Source organism: Perkinsus marinus (genome assembly GCF_000006405.1).
Source record: "Perkinsus marinus ATCC 50983 genomic scaffold scf_1104296938764, whole genome shotgun sequence".
NCBI classification, from domain to species: domain Eukaryota; phylum Perkinsozoa; order Perkinsida; family Perkinsidae; genus Perkinsus; species Perkinsus marinus.
This window is the reverse complement of record NW_003213327.1, coordinates 121430-135189: the sequence shown is the minus strand read 5'-3', so window position 1 is coordinate 135189 and position 13760 is coordinate 121430. Positions and strand designations below refer to the sequence as shown.

The following is a 13760-nucleotide window of genomic DNA, read 5'->3' as shown; positions in this document are numbered from 1 at the left end:
AAAACTCAGTAGACCTACTCAGAGTCTACTCAGTAGACCATCATGTTCTTCCGTGTATACAAGTTGTATAATACAAATTGTATTATACAATCGATTTGTACCTTTTTTGGAAACATCATAGATATCATGGCGTGGAGTTGTTCGATACTCAGTACCCTTTACTGTGTAGTAACGCCATAAGGCCGAGATACTTGGTACTTGGTGTTGGACTGACTCGGAGTCACTCAGAGACCGCTGATACTAGTGACGATGTCTGACACGTAGTCGCGAGCTCGTATTGTACTACAATACGAGCAATACAATAATCAATGCTACAATAATTGTAGCATTGTGAAGCAATATGACAAGCCTCAATTCGAGGCTTGTCATATTGCTTCTTACCATTAAACCATCTTTGAAGAACTCGTTCAGAAGACAGCCTATTCCTAATGATGCCGCTACTCTTTGCGCCTGGAGAACTACTCCCATCTCTGATGCCAGCTCTTCTGCGACAGGGCCAGCGACTCCATAGCGAGGGCCATAATTGCCGCAGCTACCTTTTTTCGACCAGCGGTGTTCAGATCCCCCGGTGCCGGTGCTCTGTCTCTTCCGCGCGATCGCAAAAGCAAGGCGAACTGATCTGTCGTGGCTTTGATCAGTAGGTCGTGATCATCCGAATAAAACACATGTTCAGTAGTCACTGGTCCCAACAGCCCCTCTAAGTTAGAGGTTCTAACCTCGCCCTCAGGCGCCTGATCAGTTCGTCCCGGAAAGACCCCAGACCTATTTCCCAACACTTGTTCCACAACCCTTGCCCATCACTTCTACCGTTGGTCGTCATACCGGCTCTGGGACACTTCAAGGAATACCTACAGTAGGTGACCTACTACTGTGGATATACTTAACAGAAAATGAGGCAAACCTATTAGAAAAATAAGATTGGGTGACGCCGTCACTCAGTCTGGCTGCCGAAACCTCCCCATGACGGTCATCCAGTGACCCAGTAGGGAAAAACCGCATCTTGAAATCCCATGATACCCAGTCGAGCGAGTTTACGTGTTGCGAGGTTCTCAAGCATGATGCTTGAAGCATCTCGTTGCCTCCGGTAATCGCCCTTGTCTCTTGGTCTCTACGAGACCGCCTCGTCCATCTCAAGGTCCTTGCCGGAACCTTGGTATCCCCCCGCGGTTGCAAGCCCGAAGTCCATGACTCATGGACCATGAGCCTCTCTTCTCGGGCCATGACTTCGAATTCGCCATAGCCAGCAGTGCTGGTTACTGCTCGTGGTGCATCGAGAGACCCTGTCCGGTGTTCGAGGCGCTCGCCCGACACTTCATTATGAAGTGTCGGGCAGAGCGCCTATGAAGTCTTCATATAGTCTGGTGAGGCTCTGCAGAATTTGGGATTCAGATTCCCGGCTCGCTACGATCTCGCTTGTTCCAACTCCCATGATGGGCCTTTCCATTGAGAAATAATTACACAAGAAAGTAAACTCAGTAGTAACCACTGAGTGGTTTTGCTCTTGCCAGAGGATCTCATTAGTGGGTCTAAAGACAAGTTGACAACGGCATTCGAGCCGGATTCTAGCTCGCAGCTGTTAGAAGAGTTGTGTCCTTGTTATTCAGTTCCGTAGTGGAAGCGCAAGGTGCACAGAGGGGGTCCAGAAAGTTTACAGACATTTTTTGAATTATTCGAATCGGAAGGCAAGCCCATGGCCTATTCAAACAGCGTAACCAGGTCTAGACACTAGGCGGTTTCTAAACAAGATTCCCACTACCCTCTAACAAACAACAGACATTCACGATGTACTCGAAGACGCAATACCAATTATCCATAGAAACATTATACTCGCTATAGAGCGGAATGATCGTTTGCAGTTGAGGTTATCACACGGCATCACGCTGACTGTCAGTCAGTGAGTGACTGAGCACGTTCTTTTAAAGCAGTGCCAATAAGCCTACCTCTACTCGCCCATTCATACAAATCACTATCGAGTCTTCCCCGTGACCCCTTCTGCCTCAGCCAACTTCTCGACCTCATCCAGGATCTTCTTAGCACTGTCGCAATTAGCTGTGCTCAGCACCGGACCATAGCCGTGCTCACGGAGAACTTTCGCAGCCGAGCCTGTACAAAACATTAGCACCCAAGAAAGGCAGACGGGATGATTCACCTGATCTCCTGCCAGAGGCACAATAGACCTGAACAGGAGCATCCTTGGGGACTGCGGACATCATCGACTCGACTTGGCCGACTGGAATATTGAGAGCGGCGGGAAGAGGCGCTGGAAGAAGAAGACATGCAACAACAGTAACAAATGAGTTACGAAAGGAACGGTACGAAATGGAGCGCTCATATTCAACCTACGTCTGAATGCCAGCTCGCCAGGGCTTCTAACATCGACAACCGTGACCTTCTTCCCCTTCGCAACTTCAGCAGCTAGATCAGCAACAGTTGTGGAATCGCTCGATATCACAGACCCCATTATAGCAACGGCAATCAACGCTGCCACGAGAGGCAACAACTTTCCCATAGAGCAAGTCGACCGCGATGAAGGAGAGCTCATTACTTTAAAAGTAACAGAAACACAGTGAACTGAAAATTGACACCAAACATCACGACCCTCAGCACCATCACAAGACTGGAACTTTTGGTCAAGTTAACCGACCACCTTTACGTGAAAGTCTATTACATCGATGCGCACCAGGCGCTGGGAAAACGGTGTGGAAGCTCCTCACATGGTAAACTAATGTGAGCATTATTATTTGATCGTGGCCTTCACATCTTCTTCGCAAGTTCCTCGGCCTCTCTAGCAGCCTTTTTAGCAGCGTCACGATCTGTTACATTCATAACAGGTTTACGACCAGCTGCTCTCAACGCGTTACCAGCGCGCTCTATGACAACAACAAATAAATTGTGACGACACACTCATGCGCACAGCTTACTAGCTCTCATTCCAACAGCACAGTGAACGATGATAGGCCCCTCGGGAACTTCACTCATCCTATCGTTGAACTCAGCGATAGGGATATGGATGCTGCCAGGGTTTGGCGCTGAGAAATTCATCGACTCCACAAGAGCGAAGATGAGCTCTTCAACGATTCTTACGTTTTGCCTTCACTTCATCGTCAGTTCTAACATCAACAATTATGAGCTTCTTTCCTTTCGCGATTTCAACGGCCAGATCAGCCGTAGAAGTAGAATCGGCCGACATCATAGAGCCGAGTACAGCAACAGCGATCAATATCACGAGAGGTAACAACTTCCCTACAGTGCCGGTCAACCAAGAACCGATAAGAACGACTAAGGACAGAAGGCCTATATTCGTTAGAGGCGACGATGAAGCCATCGCGATCGGGATAGTAGACACACTACGAACTAGGAGACAACAACTGCTTTTTCAAACAACCCAAGAATAGCTGCTTCACAAGTATTTCATCTCCGTTAACCATGACCATGGTAAAAGTATATCATGAAACTCGCTCGGTTTTCGAAGAATTCGGCAACTGGCTGCGACTGATGCAAGGCTTCACATTCTCTTCGCGAGCTCCTCAGCCTTCTCAACAGTCTCCTTAGCTGCAGCGCAATCAGTCACATCCATAACAAGATGATAACCAGCTGCTCTCAACGCGTCACCAGCGCGCTCTACGACAACAAGACATGAAATCGGACGTGTACTCGAGTGCACGGCTTACTAGCTCTCATTCCGACAGCACAGTGAACGATAACAGGGCCCTTGGGAACTTCACTCACCCTGTCGTTGAACTCAGTGATAGGGATATGGATGCTTCCAGGGTTTGACCCTGAGACGATAACTAAATCAACAACTATCCCATAGAAACACTCGGGAGTCTCTACGCTTATTCTTCACTTCATCATCACTTCTAACATCAACAATGATGAGCTTCTGACCAGCCTTCACAGCCTCAGCGAGATCCTCAAGAGTAGCGTTAGACATGACAAAATAGTTAGATAACGACAACTACAACCACAGTAATGCCAAGCAGCGAACTGCCCTCTGCAGAGTTAATCAGCAAACCATATACACCAATCGCAGCTCATGTTACTCACGCGGGAATCCGACACAAAAAGACACCTACACAACCAGCAAGCACCTAGAAACCACTGTGAACTCCCGAGGAAATTCTCTCGTCCCTTTCAATCCTTCTTCTTCAGTGACACCTTCGGGAGCTCCACTCTACCACTGAATGCGTCTACATCCCATCATGCATGGCATGCGAGCACGGCGCACACTCAAAAGGGGTACTTTGCTCAATAGCCAACACGATATAGATAACCACAGCCCTCAAGTGAAGCCAATACCGGACTCTACCAAAACCATACACCTCTATTGATGAACTCAGCTAGATGTTTGAATGAAAATGACCATTCCCCTCAACAACAGCAACAGCGATAGCTGTAGTCTTCACCGCGCCACAAAATTATTCAGCCTTTAAATCACCGCGCCTATGAGCCGCGAAACGACGGTAAAGAACGTCAAAGCGAGTGAGCAGTTTCTGACCATCCAGCTCGCCGTCCTCATGAAAGTAGTTTCCTATGCTCTCTCTGATCTCCTAATCACGACACAAGATTATTGCACGCATGCACATGAGTATCTTGACGTCACCTCGGACAAATTCGACTGGTAACTTCGCAACCTTAACACCAAGTTTGAGCCGAATCCCGGCATTTCCACATCAACGAATATTCTCTCGCCAGTCTGAGCAAAGGCAACTTGCACCATTCAACTACTGCTCCGCCACCACCAGCAGCATCTACCTCGCGGTCACTGATCTGCATGCCGCTCGACTTCATCCATAACATGTCTACCACACAAGTGATTCCAGAAAACAGGAAGTACCCCAGGACACAAAACCTCAGCAGAGAGGCATCCTGAAAAGTTAAATGTTGAAAGATACAAAACTGGTCGCGTACCGCGGGGAACTTGAGAAAAAATTGGCCGATAACGCCCGCCGTGCAAGCCAAAGTCATAAGGACTATTCTCATCCAAGGGAGACTCGTGTTCTCAATATATCCCAAGGCAGGTAGTGCCTGAATTGAGCAAGGAGTGGTATGAAATGCTGCTAGCCAGGGCCTGTTACCTCCCCCAAAAAGTCATTGACCGTCTTGACAACCTCGTAGGATGAATATAGATTGCCGGCCGCGCCTGACAAAATACCGTTGGGGTCCGAAACTCGCCAAAGAGTTTGGACTAATGAGCAGCCGAAATGTCAACAACCATGCACAGCAATCACGTCGGTGCTAATAAAATGTCGCCTACCAGCGAGCTTACGTGGTTCAATCCCATGAGGGACTTCTACGCGAGGGCCGCTGGCTCCTCTATCCCCTCTCTGATTCTGTTGTTGCTTCTTGTTGTTGTTGGCAGTAGCAGAGCCTCCTGCCATAGTAAAGACGCCAAGAAACTGACCACGCCCTATGCTAACTTCGACAATACAACAACGGGCATCAAGTGACAACAAAGGAATAATCATAACATTGGGGGTAATGGTCATCATCATCTACATGTGAGAGCGGCTGATCTCCTGACGCCGTCAACGATCTGGAGTATCATCTGTCCGATACCTGTGGTAATGAAATCAACCTCTTCCGTATCTTACATAGGCAACCCTAAGATACCCCCTCACTTATCAAGGAGTTGTCTAATACTCATTTCTGCCTCTTCCAGCGATCCAGCCTTCTTCTTTTCCCCTCTCCCTTGCCCTCTACTCTTACTGTATCGTATAGCCTTCAAAGGGCTTCCACTGAAAGCCTCCCCACCCGTCGTCAACATCGACGAGCTCGGCGGCATCGACGGCTGCGAACCACACATGATGCTCCTCGCGGTCGCCGCTCTCGTCACTGTCTCGCTGGTGCCTACACTGCACCATCCAGTCACCATTTCCCCGATACTCTCCCTACATGGTCGAGTAAGGTAGTCCCCGGCACTATCTGTCGTGCTCCCTGTGAACGGCAAACGTGCCGAAATGAAGGAGCCCTAACACAAGGCTGACACATCATCAACCCACAAATTCTAAGCCCACATTATCCCAGCTATATCTGCCTTGCCCTGTCGCCCGCTTCCTGGCCTCTTCCACTACCAGGGATATCTCATCCCGGTCCGATCCACTACCTTCCTCTCCCATGCCATCAGCCTACAGCCAACTACGCTGAACTTGCCGAGCGCTATCAGCAACTTGCCTTATCCAAGTCGCACGGCGCCGTAGTGGTTGCCAATAGCTTATCAAGTTCCGGCCGTAACTGGGGAGGACACCTTAGACGATCTCCTCAACTCACATACCGACCATCTCTCTACGATCCAATGCACTAGACCGATCCACGGCTAAGCTCCCTCGCCTCCCTCGGTACAGTTCATATCTGAAGCACTGTGCATAAAAAGAGGAACTCTGATTATCCTTCACATTGTAAAACTAGAAGCTTGCGTTTGGGAAACGCAATCAACCCTCGTGTCGTCATCGAGGACCTCCAAATTCGTTACGAGATCGATAAGCTCCTTCAAAGAGGCTTTCCGAGTGACAGGATTGCCCTCGAGCGAGAGCTGCCATACACTACTGCCTGATAAGTGATAGGTAATAATACTAAAGGGTGATGCACTACAGAGGTCTCACATGTGGCGAGGGCTGAGAGGTCGCTGATGGTAGAGATTGAGTTGCCTTCCACGTCTACTATTTGGAGAGAGTCCATCCATTCAATGCCATGCATAGTGGTAAGACAATTAAAGGCAAGGTACCTTTACATGGGATCGAACTCGGGACCTCTCGGATGAAAGCCCAAGCCTTTAACTCACAGCTCTTGCAAGGTGGGCAGCAATGAGCTCATGCCCGAGAGGTCACTCAAGTGACTCCTGGACAAACTGAAGACACCGAAAGTGATACTCAACCTGCGTCGCTCCGTTCTACTTCAACACTATCAGCCCTCCTAACTTCGTCCCTAGGCTTCGAGCACCGCCTATGCATGAGCCCGCGAGACTAACACCAATAATGGCAGCCTATGGATGATTCCAGTCGAGAACCCACTTCAAAACAGTAAGAGCTGGTAGGTAATCTCCTATACTGCTAACATCATGGGCCTCGGTACTCAACTAAGCAGTCTCGATTCTCTCACTCCAACACTACCACAGCTACTTTCATTGTGATCTCAGTGACCTCCCCAAGATCCTTTCCATCTCCTTCGTCGCCGCCCTTTATATGTGCCTACACTCACTGGTTCGGGTAAGCTCGTCAGTCTTCGACCGTATACGATGTAGGTAACTTTGTTCCCTATGGTACCGACCTTCCCGTACTATTACTACCCTTATAAATTCTTCAGTAATGTCGCTGTCCATGCACTCAAGCACATCGTGGACTAAATCGCACCTCAACGGAGGAAGGGAGGGGGTATGGGCTGTTGATGATGACATAGAGCCATCACAGCTACTTCAGTCAACTACAGTAGGGAAGAATTCAAGACGCAATGCAAACCACGAGCTCGGATAGATGAGGGAGGATGCCAAGGATGCTTCACTGCACCAAAAACCAAAATCGACGAAACGCGGGTCGCTTCGCTCCGCCAGCGCCACGAAATTGTCAATGTCTCGCGCAAGATTGCTCCATGCCAATGGCATGATGCCATGACTATCCCTCTAGAAGGTAGAGTAGATGTTCATTTCATAATCGAGCATGCTTAGGGAATCATGTAAGAGAGCAACTGAGCAAGGTATTGGCCAGCCATAAGCCCTACTTGAGTGGCTGTTGATGAACAGTCACTCACGTATTATCTACCATGCCAGACGTGTAAAATTCTGTTTCACCAAAAAATGTCTGCGTCCCCTCACCAAACCGTTAAACTTGAGTTGCGTTTCTCCATGCTAAAGACTCAATCTTCTACTTTCATCTTCCTCAGCGTTCACACTTTCACCTTCACATCCTTTCCAATGCACTTCCCTCGCTTCACCCCAACCATGCTGTTGATCGCCGCCCTCCTCATGGACTCCTCTGCTGTTAGACTACAACGCAGAGGTAAAGGCGGCCGTGTTTCCGAGCCCAAGACGAGCTTATTCTCCAAGATTTTCAATAGGTGATCAAACATGTCCCTTTGAGTAGTATGAAATGGCGATTATACTAACCGGAGTTCGTTGTTGATGTTGTCAAGCGTATCCGTGTGTCGTTCAAGTCATCCAATACCCTCTGGTGGAGTCGATAAGCTCCATCGTAGACCAGGCACTTCTCAACAAGCGGAGTAAGAAAGCTAAACCTCTCGAGGCTGCCAGTAAAATAGTAAATTCGTTACAACTTCTACCATACAACGGTTGTGATAGGTGTGCATGCCCTTCTCCAGTACCACACCATGTTGTGTTCGATCCTCACTATGTACGATGTACCATCCTCACTAACCTCAGTTAGCCCGCAGCAATGCTAAGGAGCCTCCAGCTTCGAAGCTGCCTAAGACTAATGCAAGTGAATACGTTACGACCTTATGGTCAGCCCATCACGACTAAGCTCCCCTATGAACCCTGGCCCTACGACCATCGGTACCTTGGGATGACGGCGAGGTAGTAGGGGGGAACAGAAGTACGCTTGTGGTTGCAGGGAAAAATTTCGTAGTAACCCCCCCCGTATCGGTCCTGGTGTTGTATGGCTTCCTTTGAACTCCCTTGAGCCTCTTTATTAGGATAACCTCTATACCCTCCTAGAGTGTGTTCTCTCTCGCGTTGAGTTTACTCCTAGGTGGTTGGTATTTGTCAGGGAAGTTATCAGCAAATTCAAAGTAGTCTCCTTCCCTCTGAGGAACTTCCCGAAGCCCCTGCTGGACACCACGGTTGATGAGATATATCAAAAGAGCTCTAAGCTGCACTTCAAGTCGTGCATCTACGCCATGCAACTCCTACAGAAGGGGAAGTACCCCTGCACACGTCTCCATTGATACCATAGCCACCACTGATAGGTACGATAGAGTGCGGACGATCAGGTCTGAGGACTACTATAAACCTCCGAAGCGGCCGAGGTTCTTCCAAAGGCTTAATAGGATGCGACGGTGAGGACGATGCTTCTGCCGCCAGGATGGTATGAGCTACAATAGGTCGACCAAGCTGGGTATCAAACGGAATGGTCTCAAACGTATCTGTGGCCTCACTGGAAAGACTCGAGACGTAAGTCGCGCTCCTTCGCATCGTCGTTCATCATGGCCATTGTCGTTGTTTTCAGGAGTGATCACCATTATAGCTTCGCCTTCTAGCATGTTTCTGACTCAATCTGACTTGCATGTTGTCAATTTGGAGACCAACTCGTTAGAAGGGCATAGCCGACGGCGAGGGAACGCACATGAAATCAATGGTATAGGGATTGCCGTGCTCAGTCCCATATAGTGAATGTATCAGAATGCTGAGTTCACGCTGGTCCACTCAGAGTGTTGGCGTAGTGCCGCTCTCATACTCGCACAACTTACGGGAAAGATGTCATCAGTGATTGGTGGTCGGCATGGCAGAGACCCACGATCTCTCGAATGCTCATTCAATGAACTTCACTCTCTTCATCAGAAATACCCGACCATCCCGAGCGAGTGGAAGGATCCTCCATACATTCTGCTATATGGTTGCTATACGTCAATGTTCGTGCCGCGTCTACAGGCTGCTGTATCTGTGGTGATGTCGTTATAGGATCCGTTGGGTTGCCCTTCATGGCCGACTTCGAAACTGCAGTGAGTCCCCCGGAGACCGCAGGTCCCTGCTCAGTACGCTTCGGGGAGTTCAAATTCCGCAACGGGGGCCGATACCGTGGACAGTAACGTTGGTTGCATTGGAGTTGATAGAGCTCGGTGCATGCTAGATACATCCTAGAAGCAATGCAAGATGGGGATACAGGAAACGATGAGTCTACCCAGTATCGTAAAGTTATCCATGGCGAAGGGGAATACTACAATAAAGGTAGACGCACATATTAGGCTGTGATTAGCTCGAGGAGTGGTAGGCAATCACTTCAATGGCATCTGGCATCGAGGAGCTCGCCGTTACGGCACGCAAAGGTTCAAAAACGGCGACTGCTATACTGGATATTTCAGCTGCGTAAAGGCAGAAGGTGACCCACGAATGGTTCAAGAGTGAGCTGAACCACTGCATCAGCAGATGGTGATCCGATCAAGGTGTTGTCCAATACGTACCAAGGCTATGGAACATATAAATGGTCCCTTCCCAGAGGTCGCCATCAAGGAGATAAAATGTAAAGTGAGTGACGCCGGTCTAGTGGACGGCTGGTCAGTTACGTGGGAATGTGGCACGATGGCAAGATGCACGGTTTGGGCAAATACTCGTATTTTGTGGAAGGTGTCAACTGCAAGGAGTTCAACGGCGTTAGTCTAGAAGGTCGGCATGGCAGTCGCTGTCAAGACCTATTACGCTACGGTAGGCTCATTCGACTCTGGTCGGGACGCCGAGAGCATTGCTGAGTACATGGTTTGGTACGAAGACCTCCTCAAGCCGGGGCTTGTGAATGCGGTTAGGAATTTAGGCGAGAAGGTCGCTGCTTTGATTGCCGGAGGTGAATGAGATATCTTCGGGTATCCTCATGGTGCAAATTATAGGAGTTGATGCGAATGACCCCAATCGGGAGGCATTAGCCACTGAGTTGCTCATGAGGGAGTCAAGCGAGCTCAAAGCAACTGAAGATGAAGAGACAGACTCAGTGTGAGTCTATTGGAGATAGTTTTATCACGGGCGTTCCCTTATGGAGATCAAGACTGGCTGCAGGTGGACACGACCATCAGTTGGAACTGTGGAGGCCCCTGCATGCCTCACCCCGGAAGCCAGAGCGGCTCTTCCAACCGTTCGAGCGCTATTGGCACGGAGGATGCTGGTCGCCGCTATCGCTAGCATGATCGATGATGACAGCGTAGGGCGTAGCTAACCGCTGTTCGAGAATCTTCGATGCCAGACTGATCCGGTTGAGACTTCCAAGGGGGCCGAAGGAGAGTCCAATGATAGACTGGTGTTTGATATACTCGATGATGAGGATGCGAAAGACCTCACTGGTTCAGCCCAACTTCGTATATCATATCAGGTGGGCGTACGTTGCCGCACTCGAGCATTCCCGTTATTCAGCAGATTGTTCGAATGAGCGTCGCATACCCCGATCCTCGTGAGGAAGGGACTGGTCCAATTCGCGGGTATTTTGACTTTCTGAACATCAACGAGGACGCCGTGGATGGACACACGTGCGAAAGACTCTCGAGTACGTTTTCGACGTGTTCACGGCAGGTGCGACTGGAGGTTGCTTCGAGTTGACTGCGGCTACGAGGATACCATGGACGAGAGAGCGGAATTGGAAAACCTCATAGTGTCTAGCAGTCGTGGCAACAAGGGGAAGAAGAAATGACTCTCGCTACAGCATGTGTGAATACCCAGTTCGTTGCTCCAATATGTTCTGCGTTACTATACTTTGTTTGAGGTCGATCAAAACTACTCCCAACGAGAACAGCATGCCGAAGAAGATTTCGCGGAGCGGGTGAATCATCCGGGATAACACATGCTGTTAGAAAAAAACGAAGATTGTCTCCGAGGTGTCTTTGCCTCCCCAAGAGCCAAAAGCGTAGGGATGTATGTAGCAGTGAGTATACACGTACGAGTTCTTCATGAGGAGCTCGCGAACGCCTCATAATTGTTTTCAATCGAACTAGGAAACTCATACAGCACCGAAATCACATATCATTATCCTCATCCCTTGATGGAAGAATTGCTTCTTGGAATGAGCCGGGAGTGTGAAGCGAAAGGAGCTCGGAAGACGTTACAGTCCGCTATGTCCCATTCCACCCCAACCAAATCAAGAATTAACCATATCAGAAAGCTGCCCAATGAATCTTAGATCGATTATGACCATGGAAAAGCTGGACTCAGAGACTTCTCAAGCTATGAAGTTAATGATACTTTAGATAACGACGAAAGGATAAACAGCAAATAGCCATACTAATATTGCTGAAAGACCCTTATCGTTCTAACAATTTCACAGCAGCCAAACCAACAACTACTGTATGGTAGAGCCATGACCCTTGAAATGCCTAAACGGCTGAGAGAGGCCTAATTATAATACTCGATCACACCTTGAACTGAGGCGTAGGTCCCCAGTACGAAGGCGATTGTTCCAACGACTATCAGTACATAGCATATGATATGCTCGAAGTCAAAGGTAAGGATGGGCTTCTTGGATATCTTCAATATAAAGGCCGCCGGGGAATAAAATGTGACAATCGAACCGGTCAAAGAGCCGACCAGTCCCAACATAACATTTACATCAGGTAATGCAATGGCCACAGCGTAGGACAGACCAATGATGAATACCACTACTATCCAGCCGTATACACGCCTTCTAAAGGACGTCTTCGGAGGGAGAACAGCCGAAATGGCATGAACGATGGAGCTCCTCTGAGGGTAGACCACCAGGGGAAAGGCACCGACCACTGTAACACACATAAGAGCAAACGCAATGCAAACCATCACATCACCTCTTGAGATGTATTGGCCCATGTTCACAATGACTGAGGACTCCAAGCTCATGCCAAAGGCGAAGAAGCACATAACTCCGATAGTAGCGTAGACAGAGAAGCAAATCAAAATCGTCCAAGCAACCACGGGGAGGAAGCGGCGAGGACTGGAGTCACGAACTTGGATGTAGACCTCAGGAACATTGGGTTGGTTACAATAAGCAAACGTGTAGGTGTTAATAGCCGCCATCAGACTAGTCCAACCATTCACTGGAGAGACCATGGACGACGGAAGTTCATCAGACACACCATAACGACTAAGAACATAGATAGACGTCAAAGACAGGAAACAGACCCCGATAACGCCCAAGAAGGTCACATAACGGATTTCGCTTATGTGTTCCCTCATCGACAGTGGTAGGAGAACTAGTGCTGCTGCAATCGCAGTGAAGGGTACACGATGCACCCACAGACTCAGAAACCAATTGTCAGGGTTAGGACCAATGATGTGGATCAACACGGGAGAAAGGATATCAAACAAGGTGATCATGTAAGTGACGCAAGTACCGAAACAGAATAGAACCATGACCAAGTCGAATACATATCCCACCCGCTTCCCGAAAAGATGGTCTAACAGCTCCTCATAAGTCGGCTTTCCGGTAACATGGCAAGCCTGTGTTATCATCACTATTGACAGGAGAGATAGAACGCCCATGGCGAGTAATAGGACGAGGCCACCAAAGATCCCCGCATTGAGGATAGAGATAGGTACCGCCAGAGCCCCAGCACCTAACGTAGCTGCTGCCAAATTGAAGACGGCGCTAAACCGTCCATCAGGAGCGATGATGTGACCGCTACGTGCTAAACGATGAAAAACAGTATTGGAAGAGGGCTTGGCCTCTACACGAGAATCAGAACCCGTGACCACTTTTTCGGTAGAGGTACCGTGCTCTAACCCAGAAGTGGGGGTGGACATTGCCGGGAAAAGTGAGGAAAGCTGTTCAGTTGATATTCAACACTCACATGTCGTCCACGTTGTATTCAATATTTCCCGAAGAGAACGCTACAAGCTGTCTTGAACAACCCTAGAGGAGCTAGAACAAGCAGCACTGTCCCACACAGCTAGACGCAAACAACAACACCTACCACAGAGGGGGAGCTAAGTACGGTTCAATCACGAGTAAGTTAGAGTTGATTGAGCCCACCGATTCGCCGTATCAAACGTGCGTCAAATTGGTAGCTTGCGCGGAGGGGCCGCCAAACTTCGGTATGCAATGATCATACTTTCGTCTCGACTACATTCTCGTGGCCAGCTCTGA

The 13760-nt window shown here is 49.0% G+C and overlaps 8 protein-coding genes across 8 annotated transcripts; 2 read left to right on the top strand and 6 right to left on the bottom strand.

Moving 5' to 3' along the window:
• Positions 1-1966: 1966 nt before the first annotated feature.
• On the bottom strand, positions 1967-2509 carry Pmar_PMAR021207 (conserved hypothetical protein; the record flags this gene model as incomplete). Its single annotated transcript, XM_002782612.1, has 3 exons — positions 1967-2103; positions 2150-2260; positions 2344-2509. The coding sequence occupies 3 exons, from the start codon at positions 2507-2509 to the stop codon at positions 1967-1969; spliced, it is 414 nt and encodes a 137-aa protein (XP_002782658.1).
• A 245-nt stretch (positions 2510-2754) lies between these two features.
• On the bottom strand, positions 2755-3325 carry Pmar_PMAR021206 (conserved hypothetical protein; the record flags this gene model as incomplete). The annotated part of the gene is made up of 3 exons (XM_002782611.1): positions 2755-2870; positions 2922-3029; positions 3085-3325. The coding sequence occupies 3 exons, from the start codon at positions 3323-3325 to the stop codon at positions 2755-2757; spliced, it is 465 nt and encodes a 154-aa protein (XP_002782657.1).
• A 180-nt stretch (positions 3326-3505) lies between these two features.
• Positions 3506-3934, bottom strand: Pmar_PMAR021205 (conserved hypothetical protein; the record flags this gene model as incomplete). The annotated part of the gene is made up of 3 exons (XM_002782610.1): positions 3506-3621; positions 3672-3779; positions 3835-3934. The coding sequence occupies 3 exons, from the start codon at positions 3932-3934 to the stop codon at positions 3506-3508; spliced, it is 324 nt and encodes a 107-aa protein (XP_002782656.1).
• Positions 3935-4418: 484 nt separating this feature from the next.
• On the bottom strand, positions 4419-5381 carry Pmar_PMAR021204 (conserved hypothetical protein; the record flags this gene model as incomplete). Its single annotated transcript, XM_002782609.1, has 6 exons — positions 4419-4550; positions 4604-4696; positions 4756-4869; positions 4912-5028; positions 5079-5143; positions 5258-5381. 6 exons carry the CDS (start codon positions 5379-5381, stop codon positions 4419-4421), a joined length of 645 nt encoding a protein of 214 aa, XP_002782655.1.
• A 1010-nt stretch (positions 5382-6391) lies between these two features.
• On the bottom strand, positions 6392-6696 carry Pmar_PMAR021203 (hypothetical protein; the record flags this gene model as incomplete). Its single annotated transcript, XM_002782608.1, has 2 exons — positions 6392-6549; positions 6603-6696. 2 exons carry the CDS (start codon positions 6694-6696, stop codon positions 6392-6394), a joined length of 252 nt encoding a protein of 83 aa, XP_002782654.1.
• A 1727-nt stretch (positions 6697-8423) lies between these two features.
• Positions 8424-9182, top strand: Pmar_PMAR021202 (hypothetical protein; the record flags this gene model as incomplete). Its single annotated transcript, XM_002782607.1, has 5 exons — positions 8424-8524; positions 8718-8870; positions 8917-9006; positions 9052-9121; positions 9177-9182. 5 exons carry the CDS (start codon positions 8424-8426, stop codon positions 9180-9182), a joined length of 420 nt encoding a protein of 139 aa, XP_002782653.1.
• A 466-nt stretch (positions 9183-9648) lies between these two features.
• On the top strand, positions 9649-11339 carry Pmar_PMAR021201 (hypothetical protein; the record flags this gene model as incomplete). Its single annotated transcript, XM_002782606.1, has 11 exons — positions 9649-9752; positions 9798-9895; positions 9939-10046; positions 10094-10187; positions 10227-10330; positions 10374-10505; positions 10549-10651; positions 10715-10856; positions 10899-11024; positions 11069-11178; positions 11222-11339. The coding sequence occupies 11 exons, from the start codon at positions 9649-9651 to the stop codon at positions 11337-11339; spliced, it is 1239 nt and encodes a 412-aa protein (XP_002782652.1).
• A 698-nt stretch (positions 11340-12037) lies between these two features.
• Positions 12038-13417, bottom strand: Pmar_PMAR021200 (10 transmembrane domain, possible aa transporter, putative; the record flags this gene model as incomplete). The annotated part of the gene is made up of 1 exon (XM_002782605.1): positions 12038-13417. The coding sequence occupies one exon, from the start codon at positions 13415-13417 to the stop codon at positions 12038-12040; it is 1380 nt and encodes a 459-aa protein (XP_002782651.1).
• Positions 13418-13760: the final 343 nt, after the last annotated feature.